General features: G+C 44.1%; 1 protein-coding gene across 1 annotated transcript; it reads right to left on the bottom strand.

The window, feature by feature from the left end:
• Positions 1 to 11,410: 11,410 nt before the first annotated feature.
• NICOL1 (NELL2 interacting cell ontogeny regulator 1) lies at positions 11,411 to 22,765 on the bottom strand. The gene is made up of 4 exons (XM_010297823.2): positions 22,663 to 22,765; positions 22,328 to 22,485; positions 17,063 to 17,151; positions 11,411 to 13,157 (listed from the first exon to the last, which is right to left on the bottom strand). Exons 2-4 carry the CDS (start codon positions 22,458 to 22,460, stop codon positions 13,092 to 13,094), a joined length of 288 nt encoding a protein of 95 aa, XP_010296125.1. The 5' UTR covers positions 22,461 to 22,485; positions 22,663 to 22,765; the 3' UTR covers positions 11,411 to 13,091.
• Between the last annotated feature and the right edge of the window lie 1,853 nt (positions 22,766 to 24,618).

Here is a 24,618-nt window from a genome sequence, read left to right on the forward strand (position 1 = left end):
TTCCTCGCTGTACTTCCATTTGTGATTTCCAGCTCAGTCCTTACCACCATTAGACTCCTCTTGGGAAGAAACATCAAAACCTAATAAAACCTAATTATTAGAATTGTGGAAAAAGACTATTTAAGATAAGCTTCCCTTTCTAATGACATAAACCTTCATTATCACATATAGCAGTGCTTTCCTCAGGCATTTTCTAGCAGCGACTCTTTCAGTCACAAAAGAATAAAGCTCCAATGCACAGTGATTGAAAGTGTGCCAAGCTTTATTGACAAGGAAGCACCAAGGCTTTGGAGCACTATGAAACAGAAGCCTACAGAGAGAGATACATTATGTATAAGAACATATTCTAGAAAATACCCAAAGGGAAAAACTAGCTAGCCTTGAACAACTGTGACAGAGACTTCCAGCCTCAGTACTTACACTTGTTTTGAAATCTGATGCGGAGAACTGATCAAGAAGCTGAAGTCAACAAAAGACAACAATTCACAGGTTTCACACAGCAATGAGCCTCTGTAAATCAGTTAGATGGATGGGAAAAGGAAAGACAGGTGAAAGATTGGTTGCCACAACTGGGTTTTCTAATTCCCTAAGAGAGAGGCAAATTCTAACTTTATTGTCATAAAAACTCACAGGGAAATGTGGAACTGCATAAAGTTACAAGATGCACAGAAACAAAATAATTGTCAGCAAATGTGAAATATCAGCCTGGATATCTTCTTGCTCATATGTGTTATGCAAAGAGCCAGCAGGTACCGGAAAGACCTGGAGGTCCAAATGTACTAAGGACATTGACAAAACACATCATTGCAAACCAAAAATAAACCGGTCTATGATTGACAACATAATTTATACATTCACAGCCTCAAGCCCCTCTCACGTAGTTCAAATTATTGAGTGATCTTACACGTGCTTTAGTTTGGGGCAGTCACAGCTATCTATGCTTTGGCTAGAAGCTCCTAATATTTGGAGCACCTAGTTCCACTAAGGAGCTTACTCCCTTACAATTTTCTTAAAAGTAAGGTGAAGATATTGATTCACAGTACAGTTTAATCCATCCCAGAAGACCACTCCCAGCATCCCAAAACCGAGCTTAAAATGGCCATAGTCACGCTTTTCCAGACAATAAAGGAAATAATTTATTTAAAGTCTGGCAAAGGTACAAATGCCACCATTTTAACTCCCAATAATATAAAAAGCACCTGTTTTCCATGAAAATTATCAACTTAACACAGGTTAAATCCCACTGTGATCTGCTTGGATCCTTCTTCCCCATCCACAATCTTTTCGGTGTCCTAGAAGTGGTCCCTTTTAAGGACATTGTAAGGAATGACCCTTCTGTCTATGGAATGTGCAGGCTGAGACAGGTGTTGGCTTGCTCTGCTCCTCACCACAATTTTCCCAGCCTCAGTACCCAGCACTGCATGCCAAGTTTGATGGGAGTCAGCCTGAAGCCCTGCCCCTTCGCACTTCCTCCTGATGGATAAATCTGGGCTGCTGAGTATAGTAGCATCTGCTTAATCCTTCACTTACTAAAATTCATCTTTAAATGCTTCACCCTCAAATTTCTCCAAGTTAGAGCTCCAACCCTGCTTTTCTAAATATTTTTTGAAAGAATTGTCCCCTGAGAATGGGCAGGAGCCCTTCTGTTTCCTTCAAACTTTTCTAGCCAAAGCACTATCTTTTTCAGCAATGCCTGGAGGATAGCTACAGAGGCCTGTCAATACAAATCCCTCTGATTCACAAGCGGCATTTCCTAAAACATTCCTGCTGGGGTTCCCAGTTCACTGCACAGGAGGGCTGAGCTACCCTTTATGTTCTAGTGCTTGTCCTGTGGGCCATCCCACAAGAGGACTTACTGGAGCTGTTGTGTGACTTCCACTGGCCTAACTCTGCAGCCCAGTGACGCAGGAAAAAGAAGTGTCCCATAACACTGTTTTAAAGTAGGAAAAAGCTGCTGCAAGCCAAATTCAAATAGCCTTTCCTGTTCTTGTTAGTGCCCATATTATAAAGTCCCAAACAATTTTGGAGACCAGTGACAAGTGGTGTTCCTCAGGGGTCAGTACTGGGACCGGTGCTGTTTAACATCTTTGTTGGCAACATGGACAATGGGATCGAGTGCACCCTCAGGAAGTTTGCTGACGACACCAAGCTGTGTGGTGTGTTTGACACATTGGAGGGAAGAGATGCCATCCAGAGGGACCTTGACGGGCTGGAGAGGTGGGCACACGCGAACTTCAAGGAGTTCAACAAGGCCAAGTACAAGGTCCTGCACATGGGTCGGGGCAATCCCAAGCACAACTACAGGCTGGGTGGAGAATGGATTGAGAGCAGCCCTGAGGAGGACTTTGGGGTGCTGGTGGACAAGGAGCTCAACATGAGCCGGCAATGTGCACTTGCAGCCCAGAAAGCCAACTGTGTCCTGGGCTGCATCAAAAGCAGCGTGACCAGCAGGTTGAGGAAGGTGATTCTCCACCTCTACTCCACTCTCATGAGACCCCACCTCAAGTACTGTGTCCAGCTCTGGGGTCCCCAATGTAAGAAGGACATGGAGCTGTTGGAGCGAGTCCAGAGGAGGCCATGAAGATGATGAGAGGGCTGGAGCACCTCTCCTCTGAAGACAGGCTGAGAGAGTTGGGGTTGTTCAGCCTGGAGAAAAGGCGGCTCCGGGGAGATCTTATAGCAGCCTTCTGGTACCTAAAGGGACCTACAGGAAAGCTGGAGAGGGACTGGTTACAAGGGCATGGAGTGATAGGACAAGGGGTAATGGGTTTAAGCTAAAGGAGGGTAGATTTAGATTAGATATAAGGAAGGTACTTTTTACGATGGGGGTGATGGAACATTGGAACAGGTTGCCCAGAGAAGCTGTGGATGCCCCATCCTTGGAAGTGTTCAAGGGCAGGTTGGATGGGGCTTTGGGCAACGTGGTCTAGTGAAGGGTGTCCCTGACCATGGCAGGAAGGCTGGAACTAGATCATCTTTAAGGTCCCTTCCAACCCAAACCATTCTAGGACTCTATGATTCTTGAAAAGTTGTTTGAAAAAATAGCATTTGGATGGTTTGCACACTATACTTCCAACTGGAGTGGATTTTTTCAGCAGTTCCAAACACAGGGATACGTAATGAAAAAAGCTGTCATGGCTTGAATAATGGCACCATTGAACAGAGAGCAAAACTCTCTAAGCAATGAATCCGAAAGAGTATTGAGCCCTCAAGGTCCAATTCTGCAAAGCTGTTAAGCATGGATGCATGTTGTTTTAAGCAAGCTGCTGTTGTAGCACCTTGCAAGATTTATTGTTCGTATTCTGAAAGCACATATCGATTCTTGGGATGTGCAGAACTGAAACAGTTATTACAGAAAGTGTATCTAGAGTATTAGATCTGGAGCATTGTATCTTGGCTCACTGTTCCATCCAGTTCATCTATCCAATCTCTCTGCCTTTGTTCATCAGTATCCCATGCACGGCTATCCTACTTGTTTTTCAAGCAAAACATCTTAAAGCATCTCAAAATGGAACTGATTCTAAGATCACACCTAGGTCCCTTGGGCTCCACAATCACTTCCTCAGCAAATATTTGAGAAGCCATCTGTGTGTGCAAACCCAGTATCTGCTTTTGCTTTATGAGGCACAACAAAACACAATTCAACAAACTGTGTCCAAGTCTACATCAAAATGTAATGAATGACGGGATGTGGAAGCAACCTTTGCCTGATTCACCAGACTAAATTCATCAGTAATTGAACTCAAAGAAAGTCGATGGAGTACTTTGACTAAAGTCTGCAGAGGTCCTTGCAGTTGCACAGAGCTCTTCATGCTCTATCTATCTGCTCTAACAACCAAAGGCAGCACATTAAAACCTCAACTCTCTGGAGTTATCAGTTTTTCAGATTTAATACAATTTCTGCCCTATTTCCTGCTGTAATTTCCAGCTAGTGTGACTTAAAATTTGAAAACTGGCATAAAATTAAGAGAACCAAATGAATGTATTAATTTCATCTTGTGTTTTTTATAAAAATCCCATGATTTCTCCTGTGGTGCTTGTGATTCTGGACTCCTGGATTTGGCAGTGCAAATAACCTGGCAGATTCTGTGACTGACATTGATGTTGTAACACAGTGGTTCTCATATAATTTAATCACAGTCATGCTATTGAGATAATATGACAGTAGACTGCATTGTAGGTCTGTTCCTTCCTTGCAAACAATACACCTGCATTAGGCTGGGATCATCCCAAATTCTGCAGTATGGTTGTCTCAAGATGAAGGGGCAGCTTTGAGCAATGACTGTCAAATACTGCAAGGCTGGGGTTTTATCAAAGGCTGCTGGAAGCCAACTCAGGGCCAGGGGAATGCCCCTCCTAAGGGGCCAAACCCAAGTGTCTCAGGCAAAAAGCAATTGGAGGTTTCCATTCCCATGGAATATGAACCTGCATATGCTTTCCTCCCACTAACACACTGGTGTTGACTCACAGAGCCAACAGAGATAGGCACAGTTGTCTTTCTGTATCTTAAGGTATGTACAAATCCCAGCCCTTCTGCTTGGGCTTTGCATTTGCTTTATGAAGGATGGGCCCAAGGGCAGTTCTAGTCCCCAGGCATAGCCTGCTGAACACTGGGGGAAGTGACATGTCCAGGAAAATGGACATTAACACACACCTGCCATTTTGCCCCCCTGCTCCCAGATGTTCCTTATGGTTCAGTGCTCCAGAGTGAGTGTTTTCATGCCCAGAGGAAGAAATAGAGGCTCTCACCAGTGCCAGCAACCTCATTCCCTGCGACCCAAGGCAAGCTCCTCAGTGTGATGACAGCAGGGCTGTCCTCTGCCCTGAGGCTCTGCCCACCGGTGGCCATTTTGTCACAGGTGCCATTCTAAGGGTGTACAAAATGGCGCCTGGTCTGGGGCGCACAAAATGGCACCATAAGTGCTGGGCATCGAAGTACGTACAGCACCTTGGAAGGCTGGTTCTCTTCACTGGGTATCCCTTTTCATCTTGAGCCTTAGGAAACTTCTGGGGCATGCCACATCTCTGGCATGTTTATGTGTATTAAAGATGTGCAGAATACAGTCAGTATGAAACATAAAACTGAGATTTTGGTTTCTGAGTTTTTCTTAACCGATTCATGTATATTTTGACACGCTTCTGTGTGCTACAGTGGCCGCAGCACCTCTTGTAGTGTACAGCATTCTGCTCTCCATGCTCAGCGCTCAGCCAAGCCATGCTAGTCAGCCTGCAGAACTCCTCCCTGGCAAGGACGACAAGCATCCATGCCAATGGGTTCCTCGAGTGAGGCGCTGGCTGCTCGTCTTGCCAGGCTTTGCCTGCAAGAGCCCTTGGTCAGCCCTTGGTTCTCCACAGAGCCAGTCAGTCACTTGGGCAGGGGTGGCTGGATGCTTTCTCCAGGTTGGCAGTGACTGGGAGGAGTATATGGGCGCCCAAACTGTTTGCCAGTCACAGCCAGAAAACCTCACACTTGCTAATTCCAGACTATGAATTTGGTGATAAAGTCCCTGGTCTGATGTACGTGAGGTATCTTGTGGTCTTGCATGAACAAACTGCAGATTTAAATGGCAACTAATCTTGAGGAAGCAATACAAAAAACTTGCTTACATGCCATGTACAGTGAAAATTTTAAATGGATATGATATAAATCAGACCTCAGGGAAAATGGAAAGCAGCTAAATGCATTTTTCCCAAGTTCACCGTATTTGTCTTCCCAGCCTTTAGCTACTAGTTTGATTTTTTTTTTATTTGAGTGTTGCATATTTGCACTTGTTCTTAGAGAGCTGGCCAAGGTCCAATACCAATTAAATCCATTGAGGGCCTTCTTTTACTTCCAGGTCCAGATCCTCTCAACAAATGTTTAAATGAGACTAGTTCAAACTCCATCACAATACAATTGTTTGGGTTTGTATATAACTGTACTTATGGGAAACAGCTAATTATTTGCAATGAAGAAGGTTTTAAATTTTGCAAGTTCTCCTTGGTTTGTTTTAGTTTTTTCATTCGTTTTTGGAGTTGGTTGGTCATTGGGGTTTTTATCATGATAATGAAGCATGCTGGAGTCCCTACAATCCATTCTTCAGAATAATTTCACAAATTCAAAATCACAATTATTCAATGCGTTACTGGGCATGGAGTACTTGTTCTGTTGCAGGCAATACACAGCAGTCTATTTAGATACAGAAAGTCATGTTATGATGGGTCTAGCAAGTCACATACCAAATCCAGTCTCTGAACAGAAATTTATAACCTTCTTCTTAGTCCTCCTTTGTGAATGTTCATAGAATAACCTTGGTATTTCCTTGCTGTTGCCCATCTTGGTATTGAAACTTACTCATGTGGTGGTTCGGGGAAAGGAAATACAAGAAGCACAGGTCAGGAAGATGCGTTAGAAATGTGGATCAGAATTTGAAGTAAAGGTTTTCCTGAGTTTCCAAGCAGGAAAATCAGCGGGTTTATAAACTGACTTAAATATATAACACTCACCTCTTTATTTCCTGTATAAATTATCCAAACGTTAGCTAAACAGGCAAAAATTAATCAGACACCAGTTATTTGTATCTTTGACATTAGAAGTCATATAGGGCTATATTGTCTACTAATTTCACCTTAAAACAATGGTAACTAACTCAATGATTTTGGTATTTTCATCTGTAAATGACCTGCTTGCTTTTAATACATCCACAAGTGAGACATGGCGGTCTGCATTCTTCTTATGAAAAGAGCATTTCTCCATTGATAAATATGGAGGCCAGCGATGGGAAAAGAAATGTGGCCTGTACCCCAGAGCACCGGAGTGGCAAAACTGTGTCCCAGCTCAAGAATTCCTGGTTTCCAAATTCTTCTGCAGGCTTATACTATGCTTAACTGCTGCTGCTGAGCTTTACATGCTTTACAGTCTGTCATACATTCAACTCCCACGCACACCTGAGCAGTGAGATACAGGCATAGTTTCTTAAGCAATTAAAAAGAAAAGGAATTAAACATCAGAGAAGATAGACTTGTTATAATCATTGTGTCTTTGCAAAAAACCCCCACCAAAATTATAGATCCGTAGTTTTACCTCACCTTTTTCATTTTTTTATATGGAATGAAATCTGACTTAAAGAGAAGTCCCTCTTGGGAAGTGTCACTCTGTCCCCATCTATAATGTATAGCCTAGTAAAAAATGGTTGGTGTATCAACAGTTAGAAAAAACAGATATATTCAGTAGTCAGTGCTGCAGACACCATCTATCTTTAGTACCTTAATGCTTTTAAGATGATGAAATACCTTCTGCACCACTACAAAAAGGCTAGGCTTCTGTTTGTTGTTTCATACAGTCAGTACTTAAACTATGTACTTAAACATTTAATCTTGAAGCAACTTGTGAACAGCTTGAGAAAACAATTTATAGGATCAAATTTCTTTAGCCCTCAGTCCCCTGTTCTGTATTTCTCGGGGTAGGGCACACTTCAACTTCTTTTCCAGCCGTATACATAGAGAACATAACACAAGCACATACGCTTGTCCACATTGGGATAGACCAAAGGCCATTCTACTGTGGCATCCTTCTCCAGCAGTCAACAAATGATCATGAACATATGGGGGGGGGGGGGGGGGGGAATTCATTCCTTCATTTGCCCATGTGAAAATGCAGAGATGCTGAGTGCATGTTCTGAACAGAGGCCCAAGGCCTGTTCGAAGCAGAGCTAGAATCAGAAATTGGAAGGTCATGACATCTTTTCAGAATTTTAGCAAAAAGAGACCCATCCTGCTTTATCCATTGCTATCAAAAATTATTTATTCAAAATGTTTACTGGAGTGAAAATGGGGTGAAATATTTTATACATATATACATATTATACATACATATAGATATATATATTTGCAATTTATATTAGTTTCCCACCTCTATTTAACATTCGCTGCCAAGAACACTCTTTCAGTGAGTGCTGCCTTCCTCCTTGGCTAATAAAAGTACCTGCAAATTTCCTCTTAATGTTCAAATCAGCAAGTACCAGTTTGAAAAAGATGCTTCCAGCTCTTCCGTATTTTATTTGGGAACAAGCACAGCACAAAGCCTCCCTGAGACTCTCCATGTTCTGCACAGCTCCAGCTGAGGAGCATGGGTTATTCACAGCCACCTCTTCCATCTGCATTTCATTGCACAGCTCTCAAAAGCAGGTTCTGGAAAGCTTGAAAAATTCACATGCCATGCTTGATGAGAGCAGGGAAAATAATTCCTTCTTTTACATCAGTGTGCAAAACATCTCTGTGCTCCCCATTTCAAATGCTGTCCCTGATACCACTGTGCTGGCGTTGTCTGCAGCACTGCCCTCATTCTAAATGATTGCAGCCTCCGCTTACCACACACAGCATATAAATCCTTAGGAGGCTGCAGCTCTGGTTTCTCAGTCAGGAGCACTGATTTGCCAGGAACTCAGCGAGGCTGCAGAGGGCAGGTATCTCTTTTCCCCTCTGTACTTGCTCCCCTTTTCTCTCACTCACTGGGTCCTGGCCAGGGAAGGACTAAGCAGAACATTGTTTTAGGCAAAGGGGTCTTCTTCCCTGTCTGCTAAGAGAGGCAAAGGCAAACTTTCTGCCTTGTACCAGTTCCAAAGAAAAAACATCCTTTATGCTTCTCTGCCCTGGGAAAGGCACAAAAGCCTCAGCGTCTGTCTTCTTTTAAATTACCTTTGAGCTAAACTGGAATTCCTGTCAGCCTCGTTCACCACAGCAAGCGCTTTCTCTCAGCAGGGTGAGATCTGTCTTCTGGTAACAAACGAACAGCCAGCATCAGCCGCCTCCACAAGTCGCACTGCTCCAGGAAGAGGTCTTGGCTATGGGTGCCAGCCTGGGGTAGGTGAAGGAGGGGGGACAGGAACCACATGACTACTCTTAAGGGAACTACCTACACGTTTTGTAACTATTGCTTAGAAAATGAGGAATGTATATTGGATGCTCAGGTCACCCAAGAGTTACCTATAGACTAGTTCTGGGTACTGAGATATAACTGATTTCTAAATATGAGATTTTCATCCAGAGACGGTATTCCATGGGTCTTTCTGAGTATTCCACACAAAAATCATAGAATCATAGAATGGTTTGGGTTGAAAGGGACCTCAAAGATCATCTAGTTTCAACCCCCCTGCCATGGCCAGGGACACCCTCCACTAGACCAGGTTGCCCAAAGCCCCATCCAACCTGGCCTTGAACACTTCCAAGGATGGGGCATCCACAGCTTCTCTGGGCAACCTGTTCCAGTGCCTCACCACCCTCACAGTAAAGAATTTCTTTCTAACATCTAATCTAAATCGACCCTCCTTCAGCTTGAACCCATTACCCCTTGTCCTGTCACTCCACTCCCTGACAAACAGTCCCTCACCATCTTTCCTGTAGGCCCCTTCAGGTACTGGTAAGCCGCAATTAGATCTCCCCGGAGCCGCCTTTTCTCCAGGCTGAACAATCCCAACTCTCTCAGCCTGTCCTCATAGGAGAGGTGCTCCATCCCTCTGATCAGCTTCGTGGCCTCCTCTGGACTCATTCCAACAGCTCAATGTCTCTGCTGTACTGGGGCCCCCAGAGCTGGACGCAGTACTCCAGGTGGGGTCTCACAAGAGCAGAGTAGAGGGGCAGGATCCCCTCCCTCGACCTGCAGGTCACGCCTCTTTTGATGCACCCCAGGACACGGTTGGCTTTCTGGGCTTCAGGCGCACACTGCCGGCTCATGTTGAGCTTCTCATCAATCAATACCCTCAAGTCCTTCTCCTCGGGGCTGCTTTCAATCAATTCCTCGCCCAGCCTATAGTCGTGCTTGGGATTGCGCCGACCCACGTGCAGGACCTTGTACTTGGCCTTGTTGAACTTCATGCGGTTTGCACAGGCCCACCTCTCCAGCCTGTCCAATATGGTCAAGGAACACCAGCCCATACACTAGCCAGATTCAGTTGGCAATAATACTATTTAGCTGTGATGTTACCTAACAACCTAAGTTGTTACAAGCAAGATAAATTGTGTTCCCATTTTGCATAATGAAATCCAGACACACATCTTCAGACTTGTCCTGAGACTCAGCTCCAAATTACTAACTTAGAACACACATGGAATTACACCCAAAGAAGGCATTAGCTCAGGTACGAGAAGTTCTGGAGATGTGGCAATCATTACCAGGATTTATCCATCACCTTGCCTACCCAGAGATAGACCCAGGCTAACATGATTATACAATTTCTCTTATGGGGAGGACTTGGCTGTGCATCTTTACAGCCTACCTCTTGCGCTCCACCTTGTGTACAAACGCCATGTGCCGAGGGCTACATGCAGCAGCACTGCACCAAAAGAAAAGACACAGCTTGGTTTCAAAAGGTCATGAGAGCTGTCTTGGCTCCACAGCAAAACAGTCTGGAAGTGTTGTGTGGGAAAACAGACTTTCTGCTTTAAGGCCTCCTGCAATTAAATCCTTTCATAAAATACATAGTTTCTTCTAGTAAGTGGAGACTGAAGGGGGTTCTGAATTTAAATTAACTTCATGAGCAATAATAAATTAAAACTATCTAGCTCAATTTTTTTCTTCATGCCATCATAGCAATTATAAGGAGCTTTATCACAACCAGCATGTACAGAGTATGGGGTCCTTAAAAGAGCTCATAAAAATTGTTACAGTACTTTTAATTCCAAATAAGAGTCAGTTCAATTTTATACTTCAGCAAAGAAGAATACATTCATAAATTTAGCCCAACTACAAGATTTCTTTATTTTTTTTATTCAAAATAGCACTTTTTCTCTGTGGATTTTCCACCTAATTAGAGACCAGATATTTATTGATGCATAACCACTACCATTTTTCAAATCAGCAACAAAGCACACCAAATACTACAATGCATCTTGCCTTTTTATTGTATTGTGCTACAGACAAAGAGGAGTGTGTACAGAATAATCGTTGCCTCACAACCATAAAGTTGCAGTGTCACTCTGATCCCTTTGGGAGTCAGAGAACATCCACTTGTCATTCATTCCACCTTTTTATCGTAACAAGCAGCATACATCAAAACTCAACTGTGAGCAACCATTTTTCTGAATAAAAACACAGCCAAAAAACCAGTGCTTGCTAACAGGACTTTGCAAGATGCTTTAAGGTACCAGCAGAATAAGCATGCACAATAGCAATACAAACCCATAGACATGCTGCCCCCTGAAAAGGTGAGCTGTGCTGGAAAATTCACAGGTTCGGTGCTGGAACTCCACCTCCTGCAAAAAAACCACCTCAAAATCTGTGTATTGCTTTGGTTCAAATCTAAGTGGGAGTAAAGCAACCTAAGGTCGGCATTTTCCAAAGGAGTTGTGTCAAACCTATTGTTATATCCGTAAAATAAAATATGGTCTGTGGTAAGAACCTCTAGTTCCCATTAGTGAGTTACCAGTGCTACAGAGGAGTGTAATGCTACTAGAAGCAATGTGTTGCTGTGTCATGCTGCTTCTTTTTTATACAAACTAGGTCCTGATGACCTGTAAAGAGTTCTTCTAGAATACCACAAAGGACAAAGCAAACTTCCTACTTGAAATGCAGGTGCAAGAAAGCTTTTTCTTGCTGAGAACCACATGCCTTTCAAACAACTTTGGCAGGTATATGGCAATCACACCTTCATGTTATTGAGTATGACTGCACACAAAATACTAAGTTGGCAGTGGGTCACAGCTCCCTATTTCCCTGTGCCTACTCTGGTAGATAAAATGGGGGAGAAGCAGTTTGCAAACATACAGATAGCTACCATCATAACTTACTGAGCTGCCTGACAGCAAAATATCAGCCGCTTGTGGGAAGACAGAGATTAATAAGAATTGGTAAAATGACTTTGAAAACCACTGCTGTTGATACAGCTCCCATACTCCTGATTGCATAAAAGTTTCTAGCCTGTACATAGATGCTCTAGCTGATACACAAATCTCCATTAATTATACTTTGGGAATGATATTTTAAGCCCTATGAAAATTCTGTTATTATCTACAAGAACTTTCCACTGGGGCCATTTTCTGCTCTCCTCCCCAAAACAAAGGATAAAAGGAGGACAATGAGAAAGGATTTGCTATTCTTTTTCAAAGAGTACCAAGGCGCAATCTTGCTTACTACTACTACTACACTGCCTAAATTGTTTCGTTGTCTCATGTCTCACACTGACTACAGCAGGAATATTAATAGTATCAGCACCGTAACCCACCGCTATGGAGTGTAAAGTCCACGCAAGAGTTATGGCCCATTCTGCAAGAACTTAAATATTTCTTAAAATACGGTTTGCAGGAGACTCCTGGGCACGCAGGCGTTTTGTAGGCTCTCTGCCAAAACTCTCTGTAGAGGCCAGTTTGAGTGGTTCAATCCAGTATGTGATTTGCTTAATGAAAGACACTTCTCTAGAAGATTTTGGCAGACGCAATCAGTTCAATTGCCAGGCAGTATTCATGTGATTACAAGTGTTACTGATCACATTAGATACTTAATAAATCTCTCCAAAAAGATCACAGCTACTGTGTGATTCTGAAGAAATTCAAATTGTGATACAGATTACTGTGTCTGCTGTGTGCTGGACTATTGACACAATTGGGAACAAATACCTTCCTTGGACTGCCAAGCAGTCAGTGACAACTGTTAATTTCTATATAAAGCCATGACTGCTTGTTTGTAAATGTTTAGCTATGCATCATTGCAAAGTAGCTTCCTTTTCAGGTGAGGGATACATTCCACCATAAATATATTAAAGAATTTGACTCCACTGGCTTTCACAGATCTATGGCAATTCATGTGTGCTGAGGGGTTGGCCTGAGAGTCCAAGGACAATTTTTGGCTTGAAATACTGGAAAAGCGAGATGCTATCCTTACAGAAAACCCATGAGCGAGACTTTGGCAGTGTTTCTTCTGTTGACATTTCAGCAGATGCAATATCGCACACAGTAATGATAAAACACATCAAAGCAAAAATTATCTGAGCTGTACCTGTTTGGATAAAAATTGTTTTCCTTGCGGTGTGGCACAACTTCAACTCTGTATCTTCCTGTCATTTATTGAACGGCATTTTGAAAATGAGTAAATGTCCATTGGTCAAATCCCAGTGCTCATTTCAGTGTATTGCATGAAAGCAATCACACAGGCCTCTCTTTTCCGCTCTCAGGAGGAGGGTTTCTGTCTGCAAAAAGCATGAAATCAAAGAACTGAATATATCATTTTAAAAGGTTATATAATTGATTAGACCTAATCCCTCTGCACAGCTGTAGTCAAGGTGCTTTGCTGAGTCAAAAATCATAGTTATTAGTGCTGGTTTTCATCCAGAAAAAGTGATGAAATAAGTGTATTCAGAACTGAGACACATGAAGAGTGTTTTTATAGTTTAAATGTTTTCACTTTCATAGTTAACTTCTAGAAAGTAGCTGTCAAAATGATTAAAGTGTCGTTTATAAATGCTGAGAAAAATTCCACTTTCAACTGCACTGCTCTTAATTCCCTCGCAGTGATTGATGGCTTCCTGTTGACAATGTCTTCAGTACTGTATAATTTAATTGCACCAGATAGCATGTGCTGAGGAGCCAGTTGTGCTCTCAGTTACACTGCTGTTTCTCTGGAATAACTGTGCGTTCAATCCAGCTGTCAGTCTACCCTTGCTGTCTTGGACTCATAATCTTTCAGGGCAGATCTAGACGAGTTTGTGGCTCCTATTTTAACCCAAGTTAATTTACTGACAGTTGCCTTATTATCAACTCCATTTGGAGCCGTGCCCCCAGAACTCCATCAAAAGCTCAAAAAACATTCTCTATATACACCATTTAAAATTACTTGCTCTTGTTTTTGGAGCGTCTTAGTGGAAAAGCATTTCCAACCTTCTTTTCTCTAAAAAAAAAAAATTATTAACTTCAGATCCTCAGAGATTTTTAAGTATTGTTTATTTAATTGTGATCAAATAACTTAAATCTTTTGTGGGTCCTGGTCTCACTCTTTGAGAAACAAAGGCTGAATTTCTCAAATGGCACCATCATTTCAAAAGCTGAGTCTCTTGCAAGACTCAAAATAAAATTGTTGGTCCAAGCAACTCACATTAGCAAGTGCAATTGTGACTGAAGAGAAACTTCTTCCTGAGCATATCTTGTGGTTTTCACCCTGTGGTCTGTGGTCCCTTAAGTAGTCTGTAGACTGACTTTGAAGAGTTTCTTGAGGGGAAAAAAGTTACCAGGCTTAAATTCACCATGAATGGGTTTCCCATCTGCACTGGAAAAAACCATTAAAGGTTTAAAACCACTTGTTAACAAATTATCTAAAAGCTCTTTGCAACAACAAAGTGTTCGGTCTGCTGGCGTTCCTCTGACATGATGCCTCCTGACGAATTAGAAACAACAAAGGGCTAATTAACAAAGACACAGAGTTTCCAAAGGAGTAGCTGGGCACTTCTACCTGAGGAGCAGCTCTGCCAAGCTCTGCCTTGCTCAGCCAGCAGTACCTCTGTCCTCCCCGTCATTCCCATTCTTTACTACTCGTTTCTTGTTCTCGGACTTCAAGCTTTCGCAGGGAGAGGCTGTTTCAGAACTGCTTTTCTCTCCCCTCCACAGCCCTCTATCCTCTTCAACTCAAACTTTTGACATCCGCCTTTGCATTAAAGAAGACTTGTTCGCTTTCCTTGTCTGCTTTCACTTATCGGCTTAGTGCAATGGCAGGCGTTATTAAACACTGCTCCTCGCTTGTACAATGCAATCCTGGATGAGTGAATGCTCTCATTGTTGGGAGCCCAGTAGAAATCATAGAATCATCTTATCATCAAACAGGCTTATTGGATTTCACTGTAATGCCAACAAGCTGTCACAGTTACCACAAACCCTGCCTAGGTGTCACTCATGACTATCTGCAGGCAGGAAGAGCAGCTCTGGGAGCACTCAATTGTCAACTGAAAAACTATGAAAGATAAGCATCATTTACAAAAATTAATTGTGGCCCTGTTGGCATTGGCTTAGGAAGTCCCTGATAGGAACAGTCCTGCATGGGGCTTGCCCTTGTAACAACAACTTTCAAGACTCAGCAGTTGTTGAATGAAGTTATTTGTGTGTAAAACTTGAGAAATGATAGTTGGTCAGCATGAGCCAAGTCCCAGTGGTTAAGTAAGGATATGGAGGCTATACCTTTCAGAATAGAAGGCCACAGTGTGCCATTTGTAGGGCCCTGGCCACTGCATTTCACTTTACTATCTTTGCATCATTCAATAATTTGTATTTAACTAAAGCACCTCTTCCAGAAAGGCCTTTGGAGTCTTATTCCAAAGGCTGGAAAAGATGGACAGTAATATACCCTTTCTTTACTAGCAGTATTAAACTCTGACAGTTGTCAAAGGGTGAGTGATGTTCCAGATGATAACTGGTTATGTTTGTTTTGGTGATGCACTGTTCCTATACCCCTTGTTCTGTAATACTGAGAGCTGTCTGAATCAGTGCCTCAGCATCTCAGGCCTGTCCATGACCTCACAGAAACAGAAGCTTATCTTGCGGTGCTCTGGGACCAGCTTCTCCCTTTATACTCGGCCTCACCTCTTACAAGGCAGCATTGCTCTCTGATGGGTCGTATTCTCACTCCACCCTCCAAATAGAACAGCCAGCACAGATATGTCTGAATATCTCTGTAAGTGGGATTAAGAAATTGTGCTGCCTCTATTGCATTCAAAAAAAATCTTCCCAGTGCAACTTAGACAGAACTTTAGTACCTCTTTTAAATTCCCAAGTAGAGCCTGGTGGCAGCCTAAGAACCAACACAGCTGCGATTGCACGTGGTCTTGCTGAGTCATGTGTAGGTACAAAACATTTTGGCTGAACCTAATCCAAACAGGTGAAACCCCCCTGTGCACCAGAACAGCCCAGCACAGCTGCTGGAGGTAAAGCCCCTCTATTCACAGCCTACCACGTCACAGGTAGTATTATGCTAGCGCATGGGAAACTTTTCCAATGTAACTTGTACTGCACCCAGAGCTCTGCCCTAATCAGTTTGCTATTGATAGCTCAAGAAAGCTAAAGTCACTCCAACCTTATTGTGTGGGGCCCTACATGATTGCCCAAGGTCGCAAGAAACCAAAGGCAAAGCAACATAATTGCCCTTTTGTGTTACAGTTTGAGAGACCTAATTGATTTACATCTCTTTGGTTGACTCTGCTGCGAATGACAATTTAAGCCGAGCGTGACTTCAGACAAACAAGGAGCCCTTCGCACCTGCCAACAGACGGCACCGGCCAAAGGCACTGAGCGGGTACCTAAAGGAACTGGGAGATGTTGCTGCAAACTGGTTTCACTCACCACAAGTTGCTTTACTGCCATGTTGCCAGTGTTGGTGGGGCTGATAGGGAAGGAGAGGTAGGACAAGACATACGTGGAGGGGCTTTATTAGAGGTGAGAGACCTCCTCCCTCTTGCAGACTACAGACAACATGGGAACCACTGTGGTAAGTCCTACCCCAGTCAATGTTTGCGCATGTTTATGAACCCACATATGTATGCCTTGCATAAATCTGGGCATTTAACACACTCTCATTTTGCATTCATTGGGACCTCTGCAGCACAAGACTGGACTGTGAAGTTGCAAAATGCCCCATGTGCTGCCATAACTACCTGAGCAAACGTGCTTCCCCCTTTTTCACGGAGTTTCAATCCATGAGCAAGGAATATATGTGCTTCCCTTTTCTCTCTGCCAGCCCTGCCTGCCACCTTTCTGCTCTCCTGTTCACTTTCTGGTCCTGCCCAGTGAACAGGCAGTCCAGAGCTCAGAAGCAATGTGGTGAGGTAGAGTAAATCATCTTTCTCATTCTCCTCTCCCTTCATACATCTTCTTTCCTTCTCTATTTGATGCAGGGAATGTCTGGGGTAATTCTTTAGCCTGTTATGCAAGAAGTCTGACTAGATGATCTTTAATGAACCTCTCGAGCCTGTGAAAAATAATCTGTACTTGGTACAATCCTATTTGCTGAAATGGAAGTGAGTCAGCAGAGATGTCATGTCTGCTGTACACAGACAGGCAGACCTGGCCACTTGGAGATAAAGACTAAGTAAAAGCATTTCTATAGAACACATACCCGTGTGTCTAGATTATACGCCGTCTTCTTTAAATCCTGCAACGCCCTCTGCATGAACTCAAACGCATGGCAGTCAACACAGGGACGGCCTGGAGAAAGGTACAGAAGAAGACATCACTGTCGCAGCATGGAATTTGGAGTGTGGCAGCACAGAGGGGGAATATTCAGAGACATTGCAATGCCAGGAGAAAACACGTTTTACCAGATACCCACACCTGCATGTGTACAAAGTTAGGGCTGCCTGTGGACAGGGCTGTGTCTATCGTTGTGCAAATGTGTGAGGACCAGCAAAAGCACAAGAGCGTTTTGCTGCGTGTGCTTTACTGAACACAGCCCAGGCTTGAGCCTGCCTGGTACTGTGTGCCTGCAGCCCCCAGCCTCTCCCCTTAAAATGGAAAAACTCAAAGTTTCTCAGACATGGGTTAATTCTCAACTGACACACTGAAAACGGCACTTTGCAGTGGTTTAGAAATCAGACAGGCAGGTCTGCTTTTACAGGAGCTCTTACAGAGCAGCTTGGCAAGGGTCAGCGCCAGATCTGTATTTGCTTCCTTTCACCTGCTGCTGTATTTTTTCTCTGCCAGGAATGCAAAGCATCCCACTGGCTCTGCAGCTGGTGCCAGTGTGTGTGCACAGGGGGGCAGGGCAGGAAAAAGGCAGAGAAGTGGAGGAGGAGGAGGAAGGGACTTGACAACAACTAAAATGGCTCACTTCTGGACCTGAGCATTTCTGCTCTGTCAGGATTCACCCTGCACTGATCTCAGGCCCTTTCGTTCAGTCACAGAGTTAATGAAGTGCGGGTTTTCAGAAGAAGAGATTGCAGATACTGGAGGCGATACAGGGGGAATGGGAAGAGAGGGTGTTTTACGTTGATCACAGAGCCCCCATGTTGGGGGAGTGCTGAAATCCTTGTCCACAGGCAGCCACTTGTGCTGCTCTGACAAAGCAAAGAGGGTGCAAAGCTGCTGCTGAGATAGCTGGTGGCTGCCTGGAGCCAGGTTCCTGCCGTGCAGCGCTGCAGCTCTCCGTGCCTGGCACCCTGCTGCCAACATGCACCTCTGAGTCGAGCCTGATGGAAGAGAGCAGCCAGAGTGCTTCTTGGTCTCCAACATGCCTCTTAGGGGCTTTGACCCGTCCAGGAGGTGTTTCACTCCCACTCATCCTCCTCCATCTCCCCTCCACACAGCTGACATCTCAGGGAGACCCAAGGAACAAGCCAGGGACTTAATTCCAGGGATAAGGGGAGATGCAAAGTCCCCACCTCTACAAGAACAGCATCACTCACAGAGACTCTGTCTCCAGCCTGAGAAGAGTAGCAACAGGCTGGTTTTGAGCACATTTTAAGCACACTCAACCCCCTCCTGTTTCCAGTATTTCAGTAATTTGATTGTTTTCACTTCAGATCATGGAGCAGAGCCCTTAGGAAGAACCTGCATCCTCAGTCTGCTGTCAGCAAATCCATCATTCACTTGGTGCCATGGCCTGCTCCCTCCCCTTGCTGTGGTCTTCTCAGAAAGCATCCTGCCCAGGCTCCACCTCGGTGAAGTGCTGCATACCCTGAAGTGCTCGTCACTAATGTGTTCTCAAAATCAGACCTTGTTGGAGAAAAAACAAACTACAGGGTCATAAATGAATGTCTTCTGCTCTGGCAGTATGGAGAAAACATCTTTGAGGAGAGCCATGAATTCCACAGTCAATCACTGTCTGCCACCCAGGAAGTCTTCCAAGGCCCTTACGAAGGGCAAGGCTGTGTGGGATCATTCATTGGTATTTATGACAGCCAAATGCTCCTGTGTGGACAGGGAGGTACTGGTGGAACTGCAGAATCATGCTAAGGGGTTATTTGACTTCTGCCACCCTGTGAAAGCAGCTGCTCTGGCATCAAAGCAGCTTCTGCAGGAAAATGGTGGCTGGGCTGGTAAGCTGGCTTATCTAGTTAGACTTACTCTCTCTTCAGGCTCACAATATTTTCAGTAGGATGCCCACAGACATTTCCCCAAAGTAATGATGTCTAAGAGTCTGTTTTCACAAAGGTTTTAAACCAAAGCTAAATATGTGCTGTTGGCAATAGGAGCAATCCCGCCCTGCTTTCTGTCCTTGGCTATGTGTTCCCACACCTTCCATCGCTCTCGTCAGGAGTGACTGCACAGTTGCTTGGTCAGCTGGATTGCTGATTTTTTTTTTGTCCAGATCAGATCCCGAATGCCCAAGTTCTGAGGCCAGAACAAGCAATAAGGCAAGGACAGGAGGCCAGCTTATGGGGAGGAGAAGGGCAGAGGCAGCATCGGCTTACATCAGCTTAAAGTAATCATGAAACCAAACATGCAGAGTGCTATTAATTCCTTGCTGACAGCTGGGAACAGACTATCATTCATAGGGAGACTTAACAGGTTTGTGGATTAACATAATGAGAATTATCAAGAGTCAGCTATAATTCTTTAAATGGGTCCTGTCAGCACGAAGACTGTATGTGTCTTTGTATGTTTGGGGAGAAGTGGGGGAGGAGAGCTTAAAATATGCTTCTTGGCTTCTTCTTGGTGAAAAACTGGAACTGAAAGCACTGTGGAAGTCTAATTTACTTTCCTTCACATGCACATGGTGTTTACTCTTTGTATTTCATGCACCTTGGCTAATGAAAACAGACTGACCAGCTTCTGTTCTTGAAATTCCACATTTCAGCTTTCACAGTGTGGGATCTGGGCTATGAATGCAACGGGAAGTTGGGCAAATTGCTTAATTTTTTTTTTAGTGGATTGCACTGAACTTTAAAGAAAATAATCCACAAACATGAGCAACACCACATCATATCTGAATAGTCTTTTGCATATGCAAAGTGCTGTGTATAAAGTATAAGGACATGATTAATCAGAGAAAAACATCGAGCACCACACTGGTCTGCCCTGCAGAAGGACAAATATATGGTCCATGTACATCATATATCCCTGTCGAGAACATGTTCTAGAGCCCTCTTTTTCTCCCTGGGTCACCCAGAATCATACAAGCACCATTTTACCTGTGCTGACAGCACGGATTTAAGCACCGGCAACAGGGAAGGTGTGCACATGTGCTGCAGTAGCACTGCCCCCAAAACGGGTCAGTGCCCAGGAGGATCAACTCCTTGATGAGAAATAGCCAGTAGAGCTGACATCAAGCAGGAAAAGATCCAGGAATGTCTGTACTAGATCACATCAAAGGTCAGCCTGGCCCAGTGCTCTGTCTCCTATGAGCTACATCTCCTGTAGTACACTAAATGTGTCTAGGAGCATTCCCAAGCTTTGAGAGCAGCTGGCATGGGACAGCTCATCTCTGGAACAGTAAACTCTCTTTTCCAGACAGGCAAATGGCCTCCCGTCATGGACAAAACTGTGCTGGGGACCATCCTAGCAGGTTACTAGTACAGTCATGTCCCTGTGCCATGGAACATCCATGGGCAGTGGTTATAGACGTGACCTTCACAGCCAATATGGATGCCCATGAAAGAGCACAAGAAAAGGGCAACTATGGAGGGATGTGTCCCCAAAGACCCCCCCAGACCTCAGGAATATTCAGCTCACAGCTTCTGAGCCAGGGGAACTGCTACTGTATCCAACAGCCCTTTCCTTGAACCAGTTCTACAATTCCATGCAAACTTTTAGCATCCACAGTGCCCTGAGGAAGGAGTTCTACAGGTTAACTATCAGGAAGAGCTCTGATGGGCCAAGGAAAGTATCTGGAGCACTTAGCAGCTGTGCAGCACTCTCTCAACAAGCTGCCAATTAGGAGCATCCCGAGTTCCTTGTTCCTTTAAAACTCTGTCCCTGCAGCAGCACAAACCAATTTACGATTCATGATCAGCTGAGAGCCTTCCTCCTGGCCTGGCCTCAGACATAAACACCGTTATGCGCTCGTAGCAATGCTACCAGCCTCCATTACTTAGGACAGAGCAGCATGTCTCTGCAGAAACACCGGCCACAGAAAGACTCTCACCTGCCCTCCATTCCTCACTCTCAATGCAAGATAAAAAGGGATTTTCCACTACACAAGCAGAACAAGGAACCACTATATACTTTTTCCCAAAATCGTGTTAACTTGCCTCTGCTAACACAGACTCACAAATTTATCTTTCAAGCATGATTTTCTCCTTGCAGAGACAAAATGGACTACTTGTCGCAAAACCTATTAAAGTTAATTAATGCCTAGAAAACAGACACAAAAAATAGAGATGAGGTCTCTTTTAGAACAGACAGAAACTTAGCACTAATAAAAGAAGAAGAGAATGGAAAAAGAAGGAAATTCGGCATTTAAGTCCTGTAGAGACAAATACACATAGGTATATTTGAAAACTAGTAATGGTATTATAGGAGAATAAAATGCAGTGATTATATCAGATCTTGTATTAAATATTTTGGTAGTCATGTAAAAAGATAGCTGTAATACAAAGTAAGTGTGACTAAGAACTAGAGATTGGTTTGTATGCAATTACCTTCCTTTTTTTTTCTCCCAGAGGATATTTTAAGTTTCTAATGAGTAGCTACTTCCCACTTGCTGTCACCTAAACACCCTGAGAACATTGACTCCATCCTCTAATTTCTTTGAACTATTGCCTCACTCGGGAGCTGAGAAAGTTTAACTAGAGCCTTGCTCAAAATGACAGGGGAAGCCAATACAGACCTGTGATCCAAATTCAAGAGCTCCCACCTCCGCGGTGTGCTCAAGCCAATCTGTCATATTTATTTATTTTTTAGGTTTGCAGAATAGCAGCAAGATTTCAGAAATCTATGTATGTTTTACAAATACACTATTTGGGTCAACTTCCCCTGTGTCAATCTACAGTAGTTACAAGAAAGTTGAACTTGACCTATTGTTCCAACCAGATACTAAAATAAGCAAAGTGTAACGCCCTATCAGAAATAAACACAAATTTTCTTCTAACAATATCCAAACTAACAAGGATGTCATATGTATTGTGGCAAATCTGGAAACGAAACTCTCGAGAAGCAGATCTACAACCAAAGAGCTTTACAACAAGTTTCAGTGAAAATTATAGTAGGCAGTTAGTATTTTTTCCTAAATAATTGCTAATCCTTTGCTTGCTTGCTGATTTTATAAGCGCTGTTTTCCTGTGCTTTGCTGACATGTTACAAATTCATGTTACTCCCTCGCTAATCAGGCAATGCAATGTTCCCCTGGAGCTTAAGATCCGTGTAGCTGCTGTGGGTTAAGTGGAGGAAACAAAGTGGGACGCGGTGCAGCAGGAGGGCAGGAGTGCGCAGGGCAGGTACGTACTTTCTGCAGGAATGACACTCCCAGAGTCCTGGCTGGCCCCCACAACCCTCACGCTTAGCAGGCCAACCACCGAGATGAACGGGATCGCCACACGCATCACGCTCCGGACAGACGGCAACGCCATTACTCTCATTAATAATTCAAGCTTTCTTCCCTGCCTGAAACGAGGAGAAATAGTGAAAATCAGCGGTTTGCTCCCAGCACGCTCCCCACAAAGGAGTGGATGAGACGTGATAAGCACAGACCCACACGTACACGCAAACCCACATGCATGCATCAGTGCAGCAACATGCCACGGGCTTGCAATGCGCCCCAAGGACCGGTTTGCCAAGTACCTGATCTTTCTCTTCGCCTGTGTGCCAGACCCTTGGAGCAGCTGTAGCGAGCAGGCGAGGCTCCAGCAGCTGCTCTGAGCATGCGTCCCCCCTGCATCCCCTCTTCCCTGATTAGGGTCATTGCCATGGAGATTTGCTATAGCAACACTGAAAAATTGGAGCTGCCAAGTGGAGAAGAAGATTTAAAGGGACCACAATGTGGTGGATGGTCACTGCTGTACTGCTCCTCTGCTTCTCAAAGGCCATGTGCTCTCCTTGGCGAACACTGGCTGCTGCCACACACGTGAGAGGGTCTTAGGCAATTTTTGTGTTTGTTGCTTTTATTTCCAAAGGGACTGTGCTGAAATATGCAGCTCCCATCCTTTGCTTTAGCTGTAACTCACTTAAAGTGAGATTTTTTTCTGGGTGGTTTCAAATGAGATGAAAACTCGGAAGTTTGCTTGGAAAAATAAAAGATCCAGGGCCTGCTGATGGCACCCTGGGCTCTGGGGTGGTCTCCACTACAGGCTTTAACTACCCTGAAAATGAAGCTTTGTGGACAACAGCAACGTTGGCACATGAACCAACCAGGAACATGCACCCTGCACAGCATCACACTAGATAACCGTGATAAGAGCCTAGCCAAAACCTACGCACTGCTGAAGTTGAAGGATGCTTGCTTCAAGCTCAACTCTTGATTTGGGATTTCGCTAATAGGCTCTGTCCTGACAAAGCTCAAGCACGAGCCCTCTGGATAGGGGATCTCCGCAAGGACCTGGCTGAAATCAAGCGTTCAGAAAGTGGAGGCAATACCTTTTGGAAAAGAGAGAGAGAGGCTCTCAATACCTGTTTGCCCCAGAGTGCGCTGAAGACCCATCTCGCAATGTATCTGTTCAATACACAGCTTTGTCCTTCTCCCAGAGAGGATGCTCTACCTTCTCTCACAGTGGAACAGGGTCCAGCCTTCCTGCTCTGTAAAGAATAACTCACTTGCCAGGCTGTGGAGGTATCAGCCTTCCCAGGCTGAGACACAATTTATCCCTGGCTTTCTTCAGCCCTAGGGACTGTCACCAGCAATGTTCTCAGCTTCCATTTCATTTGTCCCTGTGGCTTCCTCACAATTACCTCTCACATCCCTCATTTCAATGCTTATGTTTTTGGACCAAGTTAGTTTAAAAGTCATCTCAAAGGACACCAGGCTTTTGACCATTTTCTGGCAAAGTGGAATTACCTTGTGCACGCAAGAGAGGACTTTGCAGGGGGCCCAGAGTTGTGGAAGCAATTCCTACAAGAATGACACACTGAGCAAACTTTTAGCCCAAAGTGCAACTGAAACTCAACTTCCCTTGCATGGAAGGTCCAAATGAAGCTGCCAGTCAATGGGGTCTTCACAAGGTGAGTCAGCACACACATGTGCTTCAAAATGGCTCTGCTGTCTTTATGAGAAGCTGAGACTCCTAATGCTAGCTCTGAAGTCAGATGCCTGAAGGGAGGTTGTGTGAAATAGCCCGGTTTAACATTGTTTGTCCCTTCACAAGTCTCACTCACATGCCTGTTAAAGGAGCAGCTCTGTAAGAGCCAAGATATAATGGAACAATATTGTACAGTCTGACTATACACTCATCTAGGGCTGGTCATATAGTCTAGCCCTGATCTGCAGTTTGAAATAACACCAAATGGAAATTCTGGCACAAAATCCAAATCTTATATTTCCATTCACCTTGGCATATGTGTTTCTTGAGCATACCCTCGTTATGGTCCCACAGCCACAACACACATGTGCTTCAAGAAGAGGACAGAAGGGAATTGCCTATAGATGCAATAACCTTTGATAAGGTGGAAAGCACTGTTTGTTCTATATTTTTTTCAAGTTATCAATACAGTCTTTTCTAAAATGGTAACTAATTTGTAAAATTGCTTGGTCTTTTCATTAGGTAGGTAGAACAAGCAGTACAACCCACAATGTAAAGAAAGGAA

Source organism: Balearica regulorum, chromosome 4, assembly GCF_011004875.1.
Source record: "Balearica regulorum gibbericeps isolate bBalReg1 chromosome 4, bBalReg1.pri, whole genome shotgun sequence".
NCBI lineage: Eukaryota > Metazoa > Chordata > Aves > Gruiformes > Gruidae > Balearica > Balearica regulorum.